The sequence below is a fragment of the Liolophura sinensis genome, chromosome 1, assembly GCF_032854445.1.
Source record: "Liolophura sinensis isolate JHLJ2023 chromosome 1, CUHK_Ljap_v2, whole genome shotgun sequence".
Lineage (NCBI taxonomy): Eukaryota > Metazoa > Mollusca > Polyplacophora > Chitonida > Chitonidae > Liolophura > Liolophura sinensis.
This window is the reverse complement of record NC_088295.1, coordinates 24,507,831-24,527,333: the sequence shown is the minus strand read 5'-3', so window position 1 is coordinate 24,527,333 and position 19,503 is coordinate 24,507,831. Positions and strand designations below refer to the sequence as shown.

The 19,503-nt window shown below is 37.9% G+C and overlaps 1 protein-coding gene across 1 annotated transcript; it reads left to right on the top strand.

Annotated features, from left to right (window-relative positions):
* The first annotated feature begins 297 nt into the window (after nucleotides 1-297).
* On the top strand, nucleotides 298-17,878 carry LOC135476669 (chitobiosyldiphosphodolichol beta-mannosyltransferase-like). Its single transcript, XM_064756777.1, has 13 exons — nucleotides 298-544; nucleotides 997-1,077; nucleotides 1,253-1,356; nucleotides 1,811-1,959; nucleotides 3,806-3,895; nucleotides 4,352-4,462; nucleotides 5,422-5,531; nucleotides 9,908-9,946; nucleotides 10,279-10,341; nucleotides 11,500-11,610; nucleotides 12,339-12,453; nucleotides 13,540-13,615; nucleotides 16,680-17,878. Exons 1-13 carry the CDS (start codon nucleotides 343-345, stop codon nucleotides 16,836-16,838), a joined length of 1,410 nt encoding a protein of 469 aa, XP_064612847.1. The 5' UTR covers nucleotides 298-342; the 3' UTR covers nucleotides 16,839-17,878.
* The last annotated feature ends 1,625 nt before the right edge of the window (nucleotides 17,879-19,503 follow it).

Below are 19,503 nucleotides of genomic sequence, written 5' to 3'. Positions count from 1 at the left end.
TATTTGGGTAGTTAAACATTAAAAAAATAACAAACGTTTTGCTAATATTTGCATATATATCACAGATATTTTAAAATGGGCCCTAATGGAGGAAATCAATAGTAGGGCGCATACTCCATTACAAACAATAGGCATGTCTATGAAACGTATTTGTTTCAGTATTCTATGATGTCTCATAATATTTTCTTATGTGTAACAAAGATTACAAGCATTTGCATACCATTTAATATTGAAGTTTGTTGTATTACGAGAAAGCCGTTTGTTATCGTGGATGTAGGGGGCGTACATGTAAACAAATCCAGCACACGTGGAAATTTTGTTCTCCGATCAAACTCCAGAGAAATGTCAGAGCTGCTAGCTTGGTTCCTCTTCCTGCCACCGGTGATATTCATCTTCCTTTATCTTGTAATAAATCACATGGTGAAGGGCGAGAGAAGTATTTGTGTTGTGGTTTTGGGAGACTTTGGTCGGAGTCCTCGTATGCAGTACCACTGCTTGTCACTGGCGTCAGAGGGCTACAATGTTGACGTTGCCTGTTATGGAGGTACATGTACATGTAGATGGCAACACATGGGATCGATTTTAATAGCAGTGATCTCGTTTACAACCTTAAGATATTGTTGTCACACCAGAAAATACATAATGTAAATTCTGTGTGTCTTTGTGTCAGTGCTGTGTAAGATGTCACAAGAATGGTAGTCTTATATATAATTGTAACCTGTTTTTCCCCCCACACGCATATGCATAGGCCAAGTACACTGCCTGTTGGTTGAGAAATAATTGAATACGCCATATTCTGCAGCCATGAATATGGCGTATCTAAATATTTCTGAACCAGTTTTCATTGTAAACTTTAAGCTTGACTCATTCATTTGTCTGACAGGTATTATGTGCCTTTTGTAGGAATGGTATACTGTTAAACGGGTGTATCTACTTTTAGTAAATCACACATCACAAAGTATTTGTGATCTTATATTTGAAATCTTACATTTTCAGGATCCAAACCTCACAGAGATATCCAAGAAAATGAGAAAATAGAACAACACATCATGAGGGAACCACCAGCTGTGTTGAAATGTAAGCTTAATTGTGAGTCTGTGTCATAAATGGTGTGAACAGCTCTTTCAGTATTCACTATTTTTTCAAAGTCGTCAAGCTTTATAATAGTTTATTGGATGCAAAGTGATACTAGAATAACCGTCATTCATAAGGCTTCATCAATTTTACTGGAATCTGTCTTTTGTTTTTACAGACATGCCTCGACTAATGAATTATGTTTTGAAAGTGATTTGGCAGTCTTTGTCAGTGATGCTCACCCTCTTATTGCTACCCAAGTTCTCACATGTTATACTTCAGGTAGGTTTGCACTTTATTGTTCAACTTGGTTTTCATTTCTGTATTTCACCTAAAGTTTAGTATTTTTAAAGTGACATATTTCACTTGATTCAGACTGATTCATCGACCTTGTAGGGTCACTGAAGATTTTTTTGTGAAGTTTGATTAATTTCTGATCTGAAAAACTTTTGTGTTGGCATAAAAAGTGTCAGTTTGAAGCCTTCATGTGCTTCTAAAATTACATTTTTACATACCAAACTTCAAGTGAAAGACTATAATTTTATAGCCAGTAAGGGCTAAGAGAGTAAAACCTGATTTTTATGAACCAATTTTCATTATATAACAGACAGTTATGTGGCCATTACTCTCACTCACCAGAAAATACTGTCAGGTTGAAAAGTTAATTTTTTTCCCTTTTCACTGTAAGATACGTTTTATACAGTGTTAACATTTAATAATACGTTTAATGTTTCAGAATCCCCCAGCCATACCTTCTTTGGCTGTGGTCTGGTTTGTGTGTTTAGTACGTGGATCAACGCTTGTAACTGACTGGCACAATTATGGCTTTACTATTTTAAGCTTGGCTCTTGGCGACATGCACCCACTTGTGCAATTTTCCAAATGGTATGTGTTTGCTACAATCCTCATCCCTCATTGAAGTTGGTGGGGTGGGAAGGAGTATACTGGAATCACCCTGTCTGTCTGTTTGTCTGTAGACAACATTTTATCAATGCATCTCCTTCCAAACTACTTCAGTGATTTTGGTGAAACTTACCATACACCTTGACTATCACCGGAATTTGTGCAAGCTTATGTGTAAAAGTGGAGAAAACATAAAAAGTACATGTTGTACAAGTTCAGATGGAAGAGAGAGAAAAGTTAATTGTAAATGTGGTCTTCAATATATTGTTCAGTTTTTCCAAAGAGAAGAAGACGACATTTGAAAGTAATTTTTGTGTTGTGGGTATTCAAGATCACCTCTTGGTATATATTATGTAATGTTATAAACGTGGATGTAATACACATTCAAAAAATATGTCTGATCTAGAATTTGGTCATTATATCTAACAAATGTGTTCAAGTTTGATTTTAATCATATTTGTATTTTTAATATATCCATAAATAATATCATAATTTACATGAAATGTATGTATTTGGATATAAACAACAGATTTATATTCAAATAAATTTCTCAGACATGCGTCACAACCTTTTTAGAATATTATTATGCAAAGACAATATAAGAAATGTTCATAAATGCCGACCATACAAAAATATTTCAAATACCCTTCTCTCAGAAAAGATATAATTGAAAAAAATATTAAAGATCATATTTGCATATAAGTGGTCATGCTTTTTATCTGATGTGGTATCATTTTTATGATTTTTTATGCTTTATTGGACTTTGTGTAATAGTGTTTTCCCATGTATTCAGATTTTGTCCATGCAACTTTCCCTAAAGTAATGAACGTATGAAACTTGTGCATGCGTAAGTTTAATTACAATCGGGTAGTTATTTTCATAATTACTCCTGTTCAGGTATTTACCTGCGTAGTGCAATAATGGATTATATTGATTGCATATTTTCATACACTGTGTACTGTTCTGATTGCTACATTTCTCCGTTCAAACTGGATGTACCAGTAGTGCAATCAGTGCACACCACGAATTTTTTTGACTGTTTCAGCAACTTTTCTGCAAAGGCTTTTGTCAATTGTAGAGATTTATTAATAATTCTAGCATTGTGTTTACAAGAAAAAATATTTTCATCAAATACCTACCTAGACCAAAGCTCCTATCTTACTTCATGTAATTGTCTACCAGGCCATTGGAATATATGATACATTTCCCGTATAAGTAAGTCATATTAAGAAGGTTTTCAGGCCGTTATGACTGTATTCAACTAAGGAAGATTTATACGTTATACTTACTAACATTCTAGCTGAAGAAATCCTTCATATATGGCAACTAGGCCTGGAACACTTTCACCTACAGCCTAGATCTACTCAAACACTACCCTTATTCTTCAACCTTTTCAGCTGTATTTGCAACCAATATTTTGAAACATTCTGAGAAAACTGTGGGGTGTAGAGAAATAATTTGCACACTTTTATGAAGGTTGCATTTTTAATGACACAAATAAATCATTTTAAGCATCATTTTCATAATGATTATATGCATAAATTCCACAATTCCATTAATGTTGAAGATTTACAGTATATAAGTTTGTTCTTGCAGTTGTTGTCCTAGGTACTTATGGTTATTTATTTAAATTTAGCACCGTACAGAAATGGGAAACAAAAATGAAATGTAAGTGTAAGCCTGTTATTTATGGTATTTCTCAGATTTCATAACTCTCTTATACATGTATTTGTATGTCAGTGGATAAAAGTGCATATCAGCATAGACTTTCTGGATATCCTATTAACTAATATATATGTCTCATATAACTGCATGTCTCTGTTAACAGGTATGAAGGTTGGTTTGGATGTCGCTCAAAATTTAACATATGCGTAACTGAGGCGATGAAGGAAGATCTAAAAACTGTTTGGAAGATAGAGTATGTATTTGTATTGTAAAACTGTTAACAAATTAACCAATTTTTTTTGTTGTGTTTTTATGGGTGAGTAGGCATAAAAAGAATAAAAAAAAAAAATTAAAAACTTTTGATCATGTAAATGTGTCTTTCACAGGAAAAATGGCTGGGACTCACTTCTTACAAGTTAAATGATTTTAAAGTTTCATGTTTATTTTTATACCACCCTCCGAAATATTTATCCTGTCCATAAAAGAACAATTTAAATTTATGTGGCCTAACATAAAATGCACAAACACATGTGTGCTGTCTACCTTAACATCCATTTTCATCACCCTGAAGCCCAACAGCAGTAATATGAGCGAATAAACCCTGTGGTTCAAAATCCCACAATAGTGAATAATGAAACTGTTGACATACAAATCATCTAATTATATCAGAGGCTTTTATGTTTTTACATTTCAAGAATTGAATTTTCAGAGCTGATGTCTTGTATGACCGTCCGCCAGATATGTTTAAAGAAACAGACCTGGAAACAAAACATAAACTGTTTAAAAGACTTTCTGGTGAATATGAAATATTTAAACCAAGGTAAGGTTTATGTTTTTTTTATTTATATTTAAATCAGCGATAGCAAGTTGTTATACCACTATTTGAGAAAAAATAGAAATTTAAAAGTGTTTCTTGTTGTGCCAATTTTACTGAAAGCTCCAGACTTTTAAATGGAAACTGTAGTATAAAACTGATGGGCCCTGCTAGCACAGTTGATAGAGCGTCCGCTTCGGGTGCAGTAGATCAAGGGTCAGTCCTGGGTCGAGTCACACCTAAGACTTTAAAAGAGGAAGTTGCAGCTTCCTCGCTTGGCGCTCAGCATGAAGGGGATAGTGCAACTACTGGTTGACCCCGTATCAGTATAATGGCTCGGGTGGGGTGGCTTGCTTGCCTATGTTAAGGCATCTCAGTGAGGCAGCACTAGATAAAAGAGCGGTGGAAATCCGTCCTGCAATAAGGAGGTACATTACATGCATTCTAAGGATGCCTTCATCGTCACATGACTGAAAAATTGTTAAGTACGACGTTAAACCCCAAGCACTCACTCACTCAGTGTAAAACTGTTAATTAATATGATGAAGTCCAGCTCATTCTGGTTTCCTCTCTCCTTTGCCCCTCTCACTCTTCCTCTAGAAGAGTGAGGGCTTGCCAGTGGATGGTTGTTGGTTTCCCCAAGCTGTGCTCGGCTCCCTCTCATCATAATGCTGGCCGTCATCATATATGTGAAATATTCTTGAGTACACAGGCATGAGATTTGTCCTCTTTTTGGAGGAACTCCTCTTTATTTATACAAAAGAATACATAAGTAAAATGTTCAGAATTCAATTCAGAATGCTAAAGATGACAAAATTATGAGTGTGATGTATGGTTTCCTTTTTTTCATCCCAGTGTTTGTCTTATCCCTGATACACCAGTCAAATAAATAAATAAATTCAGGTATGTTAATGTCAGGGTAATCTAAATGAAGCAGATGTAATGAATGGCTGCTCATATTGCAGCAAGCCATCTGAGGAAGAGATGACAGCATTTACTGTGAGGAGAAGGTCTGGCATCGTGGAAAATGTTGAGAAGCGGTCAGCATTAGTCATCAGCAGTACCAGCTGGACAGGTCAGTCAGAATTACGTGTGGGCGTGGATGTACCCTCCTCTCCACAGGCACGCTTGTGTTTATATCCAACTCATGAGCGCTTTATTCGGATGTGAAACAGTTATTGAGGTTGGGTTGTTTTTCTCCTCTCTTTATGTCAAATTGCCGATAACTGCTGAATTGCCGAAAACTGCTGCTGTATTAAGCGAAAAAAGGAGTTCAGGAGCTCCAGGAAGTACATGAACAAATTACATGTATGTGTACTCTTGACTTTTAACAGTTAAGCTAAAAGAAAATACATTTCCCTTGGAGAAAAGTGTTAAAGGATGTGTTAAGGTACCAGAATCATTTCAGTCTGATCATGACTGTCTTCCATCTTCTAGATTCAAAAGAGAGCGACCTGGAAACACATAAGGGAATTTTGCCTGTAACTTGTTAGTTGTCTGACAAAGTTATCTCCCCTTGAATATAGTAGATCTGTTTCAATGCTACATCTAGCTACAAGTAGCTGCAGGCCAGATTTGCCAGAAGTCCGCAGATTTGTTAAAAAACATAAAATACAGTTAAAATAATTTTTGATCTTAAGAACAAGGTCTGTTCACAGGCTCTACATATAGACAATCTTAACGCGTGCATCTGGTGAAAATTAGGTGAAAATGCCTGTAAAAGTTGTGTGGTATTATCCCTTCAGTAATTTCTTGGTAAAGTTTGTACCACATCTGTGTTCAGAATAAGTTACACATTGTTTCCATAGGGGTATTTATGTTGTTTTTTTTTTATCTGTTCCTTATTTTTAAATATTGTACACTTGATTTTTGCTTTTGACAAAACAAGTTTTCTTGCAAGCTTAGAAGCCCTGGCCACAACTTCAAAATGAATGGATGCAAATGTGCTAAGTGAATGTGGATGACATACTTAAATGATCTGGATTTTAAGAGGTTAGTCATGGGCATGTGATGTGTCATGCTTCTAGGAAAGTAAGTGTATATTAAGTCTCTACGATGAAGTGTAGACATAGTGAGCCAGCACCAACCAATTATACATGTAATTTTTGAATTTTAACATTTGTGTGCACTGGAATATGTGTTTGTTTGGTGAAGAAAAATGAGAACTGATCCTTGTTAAATTACAGTAGAGTGTGTTATTTACTCCTTGTAACACCAGAGGAAATCTGAGTAGGGTAGGCTAATGTTTGTCTGTAATATTTACAATCGGGTACATATTGATCAGATTTTAAAATGAACTCACAATCTTTCACAGATCTGTTCATCGGTGTGTTACTGTTGGTAATTTTGAAAGATGACAGAATGTAGGGATTATCTGAAACCTGTAACAGAGGTTTGTATCGATCACTTGTGAACCAGAGACTGACAGATGGTAAAATTTGAGGCTGTAATTGTTCATTTTTGAGAGAGCCAGAATCTCATCTCATCGTTTCAAGAAGACAGAGGGTGATGTGACTTGGTTTTATAAAAATGATATGTTAACATTGCCAGATAAAATGGTTTTTTAAGAATATGTATGTATAAAAATGGCTGATTTCATCTTCCACACAGTTTGATAATTCCAGGAAAATCAGATATTTGATTTAGAAATTTTATATGCAGTCTATCAGTAAAAATTAATGATTATTTGTGAGTCAGAAGTTCCTGCATGGTAATATGTGGAATACAATTAACTTAATTTCAAAGAAATCTAGGGGGTGGTCTCCATGGCCGAAGTGGTAAGTGTGCCGATGCTGCACTGTGACCAAGGAGCCTCTCACCAATGCATTTGCCGTGAATTCAAAGTTGAGCTCAAGGCTTTTTCTCTGTCCTTACGTGGGAAGGTTTTCCAGCAATCTGCACATGGGTTTCCCCTAGGCTCTTCTCGGTTGCCTCACACCATAGTGCAGGCCGCGGACGTACAAGTGAAAGTCACCTCAAGGTCAAGGGTATGTCACAACTTGATCAAGGCGACATACCCTCTGGTCATGGCCCACTCCTCATGTCAAGGTCAAGTCACCTTATGGTCAAGGGCAAATCACCTTGGTCATGTGGTGATCACCTCCTTGACGTGGAAGTCACCTCATGGTCATGTGCTTGTCACCTCTTAGCCATGTGCTAATCACCTCCTGGTCATGTGCTAGTCACCTCCTGGCCATGTACTAATCACCTCCTGGTCATGTGCTAGTCACCTCCTGGCCATGGGCTGGTCACCTCCTGATGGACAGCTAGTCGCCTCCTGGAGAATCATATGGGTGCCCAGGACTTTGAACGGAGAGATACTGAGTTCTCTGAAAATGTAGTAATTGTCCTCCATGTAAGTTCTGTTTATGTATGCCTATCATGTGAAAGTACATTTTACTGAACATGGGCAAAAGTAATGATTTCTAGCATTGATTTCGTATTTGATATCAATAACAATAAATTTGAACATTTTTAAAAATCATTTCTGGCAATAAGCTGAGCAGGAGTATCGGAAAGCAATTGTGAGATATGAGTTGCCATAAAGTGACAACCGTTTGCGATAAGCTTTATTTCCTTCCTGTCATTTTTTCACCAGATTCCTGGTTTAAATCAAGTCACAAATGAGGCACTGCAAATTTCTCTTTGGTACTAGTTAATCTTTCTCAGCTGGCAACTTCCATCATTCATACAATTCAAAATGCAGTTTTTTCCCTTGTATTTGTCGGGCTTCTTTATTGATTTTATTTCATTTCAAGAGGGCCTGTACAATTTGTGGACCAAATCCCAGCTGGCGACTAATGCTTTTTAAAGCCCGGCTATTAAGAGGCTTTTAGACAGTAATAAACACCCCCCAGAGGGAAATAGTCTTAGTGTTCCAGGCGGCAGAACCGTATTTTTTGGTAATGCGGTGCGTGATTCATTTTGTTTGTGCTATTAAATCGAGAAAAAAATCACAAAGCGTTTTGACCTCACAACCTCATGGGGATCTTAAATAGCCAAAGTTGTTCGGAATAGATTTGTCGTTATTGTCGATGAAACCGAAGCCCCATTACATGGCAGAAGCGTTCTGTGTACAATTTGTGTAGAATTGTAAGCTGTATTGAAATATACCTCATTTCACTTTTTGTAATGAGGTAATTTGTATTATGGTTTGATATTGTACACTGACAATTTGAATTGAGATTGTCTATCTTCCTCGCAGTATAACTTAAACAGAAATTCAAACAGCTTTCCATTTGTTGACATAAGATTGTAAATTATCCAGTTTTTCGCCTTTCTAAGGGTTCCCCAGGGACCTGATGGGGGGATTCTATGCCTTTCTGTCAGTGGGGTGTCAATGTACTCAGCACATCTCAGCGTAACCTGGCAGCCTCCATCAAGCTAAATATACAGACCTATTAGTGTGGCATGTGAACTTCTTACACAGTGATTGTGCACCAGTTCATGTGTTTAAAAATTCTACCAAGGAATTTAAACACATAATTTATCAGTGATTCTCAACAATTTTGCTTAGTAACGTTTTCTTCTGTCCGCTCTTGGGTACTGCTGACCACACCGGACACAACATTTCCCACAATTATTCTTTTTGAGATACCATCCACCGTTGTGTCTTTCAAGGATGAAGATATGAATGATTAGCGTTTAACATCACATTTGCAGTATTTCAGCCAAGTCGTTGCCAGAAATACCTTGTGACATGATCATGATAACTAAAATCAGAACAAAAAAAAAAGCAAACAGAAGCAAATGAAAAGAAAAGAGTTCCGTGTTAATCGCCTCAGGAGGCTGAGGTCCTATCCTTTGCACCTAAAATGTGGATTGGTCACATACTTGAATTAAATTGGCTATACCCGGGATTTTAGCAAACAATCGATCGGCCCAAGTACTATTTTTGCAATTAGTTCAAATAAATACCTTTTACAAAGTATCAGTCTCATATAAGCACATGCTACCATTCAAAATCGGCAAGAAAATTCCTTAAATTTTATAAAGCGGGTCGCGCTACTTTTTCAAACATTAAAAGTATGTGTTAACGCCACAAATATGACAGGTATTAATCTGATACTTACTGAAAGGCAATGATTAGGGCTAATCTTGGTAAGTACAGACTTTGTTTTCATTTTTTTGCTATAGAATCTCCGGTACCTTGGTTGTATTAGGTACATTCCTGCACTAGTTGTATATGTACCTTGGTAAAATTAGGTACATTCCTGCACCAGCCACATGTACCTTGGTAACATTAGGTACATTCCCGCACCAGTCCGCACATGTACCGTGGTAAAATTAGGTATATTTCCCACAAGTCTTATGCCTTGGTTGCATTGTGTACATTCACCAATAAGCGTTGCTTACACTTGATACATTGTGCCTTGGTTAGAGGGGCCTCATTTTCTGAATATACATAAATCTACATCAGGTGTGCATTTTTATTATTTTTTTTTATTGTAGAGGATGAAGATTTCTCAATATTGCTGGCAGCCTTGGACGGTGAGACAATCTATGATATTTACAGAAGTAGTATAACTCCGAAAACGAAAGTTTCATTGTGTCTCAACATTTCTCAATATTGATCGAAATTAGCTGAATGTCATGGACGTCATTCTGTTTTGCCAGCATCATGGACATCATGATGGCAAAATAAAATGCTGAAATATTGAGTTGTATTACGTGAAACTTAATCTACGATGTACTGGATTCTTGGTATTTTGTTACATGCATTTTGTGTCATGACGTTCAACTAATTTCGGTCATGAAAGGAATGCTGGGATGTATATATATAACAGCAGTAGTTTAAGTTCGAATCTGTTCTGTTTTCACAGAATATGATGTTGCTGCCCAGAAACCAGGGTCAGATCTGCCGCCTCTGAAGTGCGTAATTACAGGTCTGTTCCACTTTTATTGTGTTTCCCAGAAATCGTAAAGTCCTTGTAAAAGATGCATTTTGGTATTGCCTTCAGTGCAATGAAATTTAAGGCTCCGAGAAAAGGCTATGTCCAATGCCGGGGTTTCATGAGTCTTTGTTAATACAGGGCATAGATGTACTGCCAAGTGTAACCGTTGCCAAGGTGTAATTAAAAATGTCTCGAAATGCAACCTCTACAGAGGCAGACATGTAGACAGCAGCCTGCTTTGAGTGATATGTAAACCTTTCGATCGCCCCCAATATGGGAGACTGGAGTGGGTTTAAAGACTGGATTGCTTTAAAGGATAAGGCCTTCAACATCAAACGCAACGGTACCATTACATTCTGCTCTGATTAAACGCGACTTGGCCGTATACAGCTGTGCGATTTCAAGTTCTGTGGTAAGCAAACAAATGCCTTTTGTAACATTGATTTTTTCGTCTTTCTGCGAGCTTGTCACACAGTGGAGTTTAATTATTAGGTTACTTAAGAACTTCACTGCACGGTGCAGCGGATTCTGACAGGGGTAGGCCTATCTCCAGCGAGTCGCTGAGCAGTTGAATAATGACAGGTTGTATATCATTGGAGGCAACGGTTGTAAGGGTACGTGTACTGGGCTGTTGTCTCCAACATTACAGGATGGCTTTTCCATCGTCTTGATATGCTGTGCAGTCGGCAAAACGGTTTGGCTTCGTAACATCAGACGTTATTATACATAAGACTGTATAATCACATATTTTAACTATATTAATGATTTGTCCAACCCAAAGACGGAAGCCCCTGATCAGCTGCTTTAGATAAAGTCTCAGATATGCACTGTTTTCTTAATATGGTCCCTTTATTAGCGTTCTAATTCCAATAAAGCTGGTACGTGAGAATGTTAAAGGAGTAACTGTTTGCAAGGAATGGAAGAATCTTGATATGGGAAGCGGGACTACCGCCGGCCGTCTGTGCATAACGTGGGAGCCAAGGCGAAAACAAAGGGACCATATCTCAATAACAACCTGCTGCCGGTGCAGCATTCATCACTTTAAATCCAGGAGCAGTATTGATTCGAAGCGTTCTAATTGGCAGATTAGTTTAGGGTAGTCGAAATCTTCATTTTGTTGGCTGATCTCCCAGCTGACCTTGATTTCAGGCAAGGGGCCCCAGAAGGCGTTTTACCAAGGATTGCTGTCTCAGAAGAAGTTTGGCGTGGTCAAAGTGTGCCTGCCATGGCTGGAGTCCGGTGATTACCCGCTGATGCTAGGTAAACCTGCGATTGTTCTGTCAGCCAGCAAATGAAATCTAGATAATGTAATTGATTCTACCTCTCCAGGGAGCCATGACTTTGCCATATTCCTAGAATCGGGAACAATAACGCAGCAAGGCAAATAAAATATACTGTTCGTAATGCTGGAAACTGTGGGAAAGTTTGTGGAATTCCTTGTTCTTTTCTTGATTAATTGGAATTATACATGTACTCACACACTCTCGCAATTAGTTATCAAATATTTGCGCAAATTTCTTATTAAATTTGTGCGCCAACTTAACTGTTTGTAAGTGAAATCTTTCCGTGTTAGTTTTTTTTTTTTTTTTTGAAAATTGAAGATTCCAGCCTTATTCATTAACTGATTGGAAGACCCCCTCCTTTCACTCATTCTGTAATAGACATCTAGGAAGCAGTGCTTGTCCATCTCCTTGAAAGTTTTAATATTTTTTCCCATTTGCCGAGGTGGAAACAGAGTAAGTGGTCCAAATTGACACAGTTGTTATACGAGTAACCTCCTAAGGTATGTATTTACCATTTCTGGGATACTTTGTCAAAATCGTGTGTAGCAGACCAGATCAGCTGACGCAACGTTGTCAAAAGTGTCCTCAAGACGCATCATGAAGTGTACTGCATACATAATGTGGACGACGGTCCTTAAGGAATCTTAACCACACTTTCCATTTGATCTGTCTCAAGTGGTTATCCTAAGTGTCCATGCTTTTCAGGTTCTGCAGACCTTGGTGTTTGTCTCCATAAGTCATCCAGTGGTCTGGATTTACCCATGAAAGTAGTGGACATGTTTGGCTGCGCCTTGCCGGTCTGCGCTCTTCACTTCGAGTGGTGTGTTTGGAAAGTTTTAATATTGCTTGCACTGACTCGACCCTGTCTATAACCTTTTTGCCTCTTGAATACAAGATGTGAATATTGGATAAGTACAGATTATACGATATAGTTTATAAATTTTCTGCTTGATTTACGATTTTTACATAAATGAGGAGTAAGTTTAATGATTGGTAGATCACTATCCATAGCCACGTTACCTTTTATACCCCATCATCACAAGCTCCTCTGGCGCACATTTGTGTAAGCTTGAAACATGCTGAGGTATTTATCATTTTTTCTGCGTGGGTTGTTTAACATCGTTATATGTACTTGTACATGTTGGGTGCGGTTTATGGATGGACGAACGCATACATTGCCTTGGGAAAATGAACACCACTGGTCAGGTATCAGATACAACTACCGGAATTAAAGCCTTTGTCCAACCGGCCAGACATATGGAGAATATATAACGCTGATACATGTAGGACCCATTTACGGGTTAAACGTGTAAAGGCCCGTTCTCACGATGCGATTTGTAGAACCATCTTGTAACATTCGATTTGTAGTGTTTAACAAAAATCGCATGTAATATGGTCGCATGCGACATGTCTCGGATATCGCGTTTTTCTCGTTCATTTCCGTTGTTAATGTCAGGAGTTTTTGTTAGCACGTTTGTCATAATGAGTTGTTTACTGTAATTCACATGTTATTTTATAGCAGATCTTGACAGAGTAAGCAATAAATTGCTCGGTTTCTGTGAGTGGTACACCAGTCTGCTTTCCTCGGTACAAGCATTTGTATCGTCATGGTTGTTGACAAGCGTAACTTTTAGTGGAAAAAATTTAAGCGATTTGATTTGCCAGCACATGGGATACGATGTCGAAACGATTCGGGTAATCTGACGGTTCGACTCGATTTTATGCTACAAGTTGGTACTACAAATCACTCCGCGGCGCTATCACTATAACGGTAACTCTTTGGAGCATTTGTAACTTTTGTTAATGAGTTCATTTGTTAGACCTTTGTTAATGAGTTCATTTGTTAGATCTTTGGATGGAGAAATTTTCAAAGATTTTACCATGCTCTATGCGTTTGTTTTCTCAGTTTGCGTGAGCTTGTCCATCACGGGGAGAACGGGATGGTGTTTCATAACAGCACCGAGTTGGCCATGCAAATGCAGGTGAGTGTGAAATGGATTGAAAGAGGTTGTCCGGAACGAGGAGAATGATATGGTGTCGGTAACAGCACCGAGTTGGCCATGCAAATGCAGGTGAGTGTGAAATGGATTGTAAGAAGTTGTCCGGAACGAGGAGAATGTATTGGTGTCGGTAAAAGCACCGAGCTGGCCATACAAATACAGGTGAGTGTGAATTGGATTGTAAGAGGTTGTCCGCAACGAGGAGAATGAAATAGTGTCGGTAAAAGCACCGAGTTGGCCATGGAAATGCAGGTGAGTGTGAAATGGATTGTAAGAGGTTGTCTGGAACGAGGAGAATGAAATGGTGTCGGTAACAGCACCGAGTTGGCCACCCAAGTGCAGGTGAGTGTGAAATGGATTGTAAGGGGTTGTCCGGAACGAGGATAATGTAATGGTGTCGTTAAAAGCACCGAGTTGGCCATACAAATACAGGTGAGTCAGTGTGAAACGGATACTTAGTGTGAATGAGTTTGTCTGGAGTGTGGGATGGTGTTTGGTAGTGCTGAATTGCTGTCTAAATGTGTGCAAGTGTGAAATGGATAGTTGGCGTGAAAAAGAGATGGTGGTATATGACAGAATCTAGCTGGTCCCCACACTTGCTGGTGAGTTTCGAACTGAAAAATACAGGAACAGCAAACTCTGAACCTATTTTGCCGTCTTGGTATCGTTATGTGATGTTGATATAGGTCTTTCGGTTGATGGTCAATGAAGTTTTTGTTCTAGTATTTTGTACTGGTGGAGACTGGTGCTGGCAAGTTGGTCTGATAGTCGACATAGGCAGAGGTATGATTCTACGGTTTATAATTCTTTTCCACCCGATATCCCTCGTTTCAGGCCCATCCCAGAAAATTAATTCTGCAAACAGATAGATTTGGCTGCTGCATACTTATCTCCATTGGCCTCTGTTCAGCTTGATTTGACAGTGATTGGATGTTGGTGTGGAAGGATAATTAAATAACTACTCCCAGGTGACATTAAAGAGTTGTGGCCCCAAGATGGATTTTGTAACTTATGACTTCGTTCGTCCAGTAATCGAAAAGCATACCTCTTGCCCGTATTATTTTTTTTGCATTTAGATTAATGTTAATATGTACAATGCCTTCTCTTGTCCATGTCATATTAATGTAAAACCTGGTTTAACTCAGGCTTATCTCTTGCTTATCGCATCAAGCCTCTCCCCACTCCCATAGTCAAATCTATCCCACCATATGCACTTTTTTTCGGGTTATGCTCCTGGAAGGCACCAGAAGTCGTTGGAAATCGTAGGCGATCCCCTAAATCAGATGAAATGATATAACAATTAGTGGATGAGACAGGCTGATAACAGCACCCCTCGCTTTCCTTTAGGTGACCATTATTGGAGGGTTATCTTAGCACCTGTCAGTGAAGATTAGCACAATACTAGCATCAAGTAAAAAAAACAGCCGTTCCTTATGAAAAGGTGTACTCTACAATTAATACCTCTAGGATCATCTTCTATATGTTCTGATATATCTATTTTTGGTTGGCTCTGAAGGAAGTTGGAAACTGTAGATTAACAGAAAGGTTACCATGTTAACTATGCCTAAGTTAAACATCCTCAAAATCTTTGAATATACTCACAGAACATGGCTACATCTCAAAAGTACCCTGTAGAATGCGTCCTTAAATATTTTTTGTGCTTTGTTGTCTATGGATTTGTATTAAAGTGGGTTTACTGGACTTACAACGACTTTAACGCAGCGACTTTATTGTTTCCTAAGATTGTAAATGCGGAAAAATTTACCGTGCTGTCAAATTCAAACATCATTTCGACGACACCAGACACAGTGTGGGATAATATCTATGCCGTTGTCCGTGTTCAATATTCTAGCTAAGCTGGGCATGGAAGCGGTGTTAATGCCTTTTCGAAATTCTTTGATGTTAGCAGTCCAAGTATTTTAAGCTGAGGAAATGTGGGAATGTGATTTCTGAGTAAAGAGGAGAGCCTGGCCTGTCATCTGGTCGTCTCTTGCTGTGCTAATAGAACTGTCGGCTCAATCAAGCCCGTCTGGTTTATGTCAGGATTTATGGCCTTGTCTCCCAGCCTGTCCCCTACACACGGCATCTGGGCTGTCTCCGCTCGACGATACGCCATCCCACACCCGATTGGTTGTATAGATCAATTTATGGAACTCAGATAAATGTCGTCTAATGCCTGCATGCAAAAGTAAAAAATAGTATAAAGTTCTAATCAGAATTAAATTCCCTCAAGATCACTTGATTGTCAATCATGCGACAAGTAGATGGGAGTTTAAAAATATATAAAAGTGTTTATGAATGAAGCCATACTATTTCATCAAATAAATGTAAAAGTTTGACTTCTCCACCTTCATTTGAGAAAAGTTGTCCCTTTCAATCTGTTAATCGTGATTATTGTAACTATGGTGGCTCTTACTCTGATGTTACCCCTCTTAATCGACTAGGTCTACATCTTCAAATCACCTTGTATTCATGCACATTAAACAGTTTGGACGTCATCAGAATACTCAAGGACAACCAAAATGAACTGATCCTTCCAGCCCTATGCCTTGACCAAATTGGTGTTTCAACGGTTCTTTGCTGGCTAACTTACACATTCGTTCTAAGCAACACATATATGGAGGAAGTTCTTTAACGGTTATTTCATTCTTTAAAGCTTCTCACTGATGTTTCCTTGAACTAAATATAGAAACGTTTTTTTTTAAGTTCTGATATTCCCAGACCAGTTGTGTAGACCTTAATCTCTTTTATAGGCGCTTAAGTCACTGCGCATAGGCGCTTAAGATAAGTTCAGGTAATAGTCAGTGCTCTCTTTGAACATCGCTTTGGAAGTTTTGTTGTAAGATTGTACTGGGTGTACCACGTGTTACATCTTCCATCATCCTCGTTGAAGATAATATTTCATCAGCACACAACCCATGTGTATGTCATAATGTTAATAGAATGTTGTCAGCACGGACATTGTGAAATTTCCTGAAGATACCCAGAAAATTTACTCTGGAAGCAAGAATCTTCGAGGTAAGCTTTTTTCCCTTTCTTCTTTCAGACCTTGTTGAAAGGATTTCCACATAAAAATGCTCAGCTTGAAGCATTCCGAGAAAACTTAAAGGTGTTCCGGAGAAACAGATGGCATCCCAACTGGAAAAGGGTTGTATTACCAATACTTAAAGGAAACAACATAAATCCGGATAAAAAAGATTCTTGAAAGATTATTGCTGGCGACACTGAAAATTTTTCTGTAACACAGACATAAGACCAACATCAGCAGGAATTCATTCCTGGGTTTTGTTGATAGGGAAAACGTGTTGAAGTAATACGAAGTGATAAACATATTAAAGTACATGAACTTGGTTCAGATTTTAAAATTCTTCGGTTGTTGTTATTGGGGGGGTCTTCTCCTTTATGTCAGTATTGGAGTGTTACATTCGTCGTGAAATTGATTTGTAAAGATGGACAAAATATGTATATAAGTATTCTAGTACCTTTTAAACCGATTGCAAAGAACTGCTTTCAAGATAACCATCTCTATAGTAGCCGATGTTAATGGATGTTTGTAGGAGAAAATCTGTGGTATAAGAGAATCGGCATCGATTCCACAAAGCCATTCCTGACCTTCGTCAAAATTTAGACTGTCGTCACAATGCTTAGTTTTTGGTACTAGAAGTGTAAATTTTAAACAAACGTGCCTTGATATATAATAAATACACGCATTTATGAAATGTTTAAACTTAACCTGCTTGACCCTAATTTAACCTGTAAAACCGTACTTCAAAGGACCTGGTACGATAAGGCGAGGATCGCCCTCCAGAGAGGTACGGTAATAAAATGCAAGTTTCAAAAGCCACCACAATTCTGTGAATTTCTGAATCAGAAATATAAAACTTTGTCAAAGCGCCCATAAAAGTAATTTGGCCACTCAAAAGATGGTTGCTTAGTATTACCCCACCGAACATGATATCTCGATCAAAAACGACATTTTTGGCCGAAATTAGGCTTTGTGTTTTAAATTTGCTTTATGAAGATCGACGTTAACCAGAAACATATTTTTACTGAAACTTTCACGTATGGATTTCTCGGTGCTGTCAAATTTTCGTTTTGGTTAATATTTGACTTCATATGTAAAACATAAACTTCTTAAGGGAAGTCAGGTAGCATACTTTTGTGCGAATAAAGCTATAGATCAGCTTGTATTAAAAAAGTGTTAATATAAATTAGAATCGGTAATAGTTAAGATGTGCTAATACATAACGTGGCAACTGTACCGAAATCCTATGTGAATCCTGTTTGAGAGCGCGTGGTGGTCTATCATAAACTCGTCGTGCAATATGTACTGTGTAGCAGAATTATATGGCTAAAAGTTATATTTGTTATATATTTATTTGTTTGGTGTTTAAGCCGTGCTCCAGAATTTTTCAATTCAAGAAAGTTGCATTAGTTATGATTCGACTGTGTCTACAAATATGTTTCAGTTTGACTGGAGTAGGCTTCCTTCTTCTATTTTCATGACTGATATAATACACGGATATAGACTCGCTTCACGGTATGTTGGAGCTTTAACACACGCTTGTCATATAACAGAAAAAGAGGAGAAAAGCAGAACTGGAAAAAGAAGATACAAAGATGTCAGCAACTGTCAATCACAGCTATAGTCAGGTTCGTTTCCTGAGGTGCACAATTTCTTGCCGATTCCCCGCCTTACCGTACCATGTCCTTTGAACTTGTCAGAAATGGTCTTCTGGAATCTATCACAGCAAACAATGTTGGTTTTCAAACTGTTCTCTACCAAATGATCACATATTGCTGCTTTGTGTAGATACCATCTTCCCAGTTTCCCCTAGTCTGCTCCTGATGTAGGTGTAATACTCTCGACCAAAGCGTATAGAAAATAAATGTAATACATTGATACGATATTTGTATTAAACGTAGTTATGTAAATAACCGATGTGCTCAAGCTCTCCAACGTTGACGTTTTCCATGTAATAGTCTAGGTATTTCTGGTTCATGTTGTGGCCTCCGGAGGGGTTGTGCTGGTGATTTTGACCCCAATTAAATGTTTACAACATTACAGTAGGATTGTTGTATCTCAAAAAGCTCGGCATACAGTGGGCATAGATAAATCACAATCACACAAGGGCTATGTGCCATCCTGTCATCATATTACCCCAAATTACTTAACGCCTCATGGGGTTTAAATACTTTGTGTATTTAGATGAAGTTTTGATTTTAAGTGTTCCCGGCAGAAGAGCTTCTTGGTAGCCTTGCTGCTTAGTTCAAGTTTTTTCCATCATCGACTTCTCTTGTTCTACTCCATGCTAAAACAAAGCTTTCAAGAATTTCTTGCCTGCGAATTAAAATAAATCTGTCACGTAATTCCTTCCACGAAAAACTTGTAGTTTTCATCTGATTAAGATCGGCAGCGAAACAACTCAACACGTGCAATATCTCATTTCGAAATGGGGAGCTATTCGCACTGGTCACCCATGGGCCTGACATTGTCTCATTACTTCACTTATCACACATTGTTAGGGTAGAATCTTGGGTTCTTTAGATTTGTAGGCCGGAAATTCACTTGACTTAGACTACTGTGATGTAAAACTATAAAATTCTCGAACTTCGTTGGCCTGTTGAATTTTTTCCCTGGCGTTAAATCATATATACCGGTACGCTTCACTGAATTTAATAGGAGTATATGATGAAAGCTTTTCATTTCAATATTTTATTATTTGTTTGAAAATTTATACTACATTATATGATATGATATGATATGATATGATATATTAAAGATGCAAGTGTATTATCGTTTTTACTTTGTAAATTTTGATTAATTTTGTTAGGGCCCAGAATTCTGGAGAAAAAAGTAAAATGTTCTG

Excerpts from the sequence above, each read along its gene's own strand:
- LOC135476669 (XM_064756777.1), top strand. The coding sequence starts at position 343 with ATGTCAGAGCTGCTAGCTTGGTTCCTCTTCCTGCCACCGGTGATATTC. Across the intron at positions 1,357-1,810 it reads TCTCACATGTTATACTTCAG|AATCCCCCAGCCATACCTTC; the intron begins GTAGGTTTGCAC and ends TTAATGTTTCAG. Across the intron at positions 3,896-4,351 it reads AAAACTGTTTGGAAGATAGA|AGCTGATGTCTTGTATGACC; the intron begins GTATGTATTTGT and ends TTGAATTTTCAG.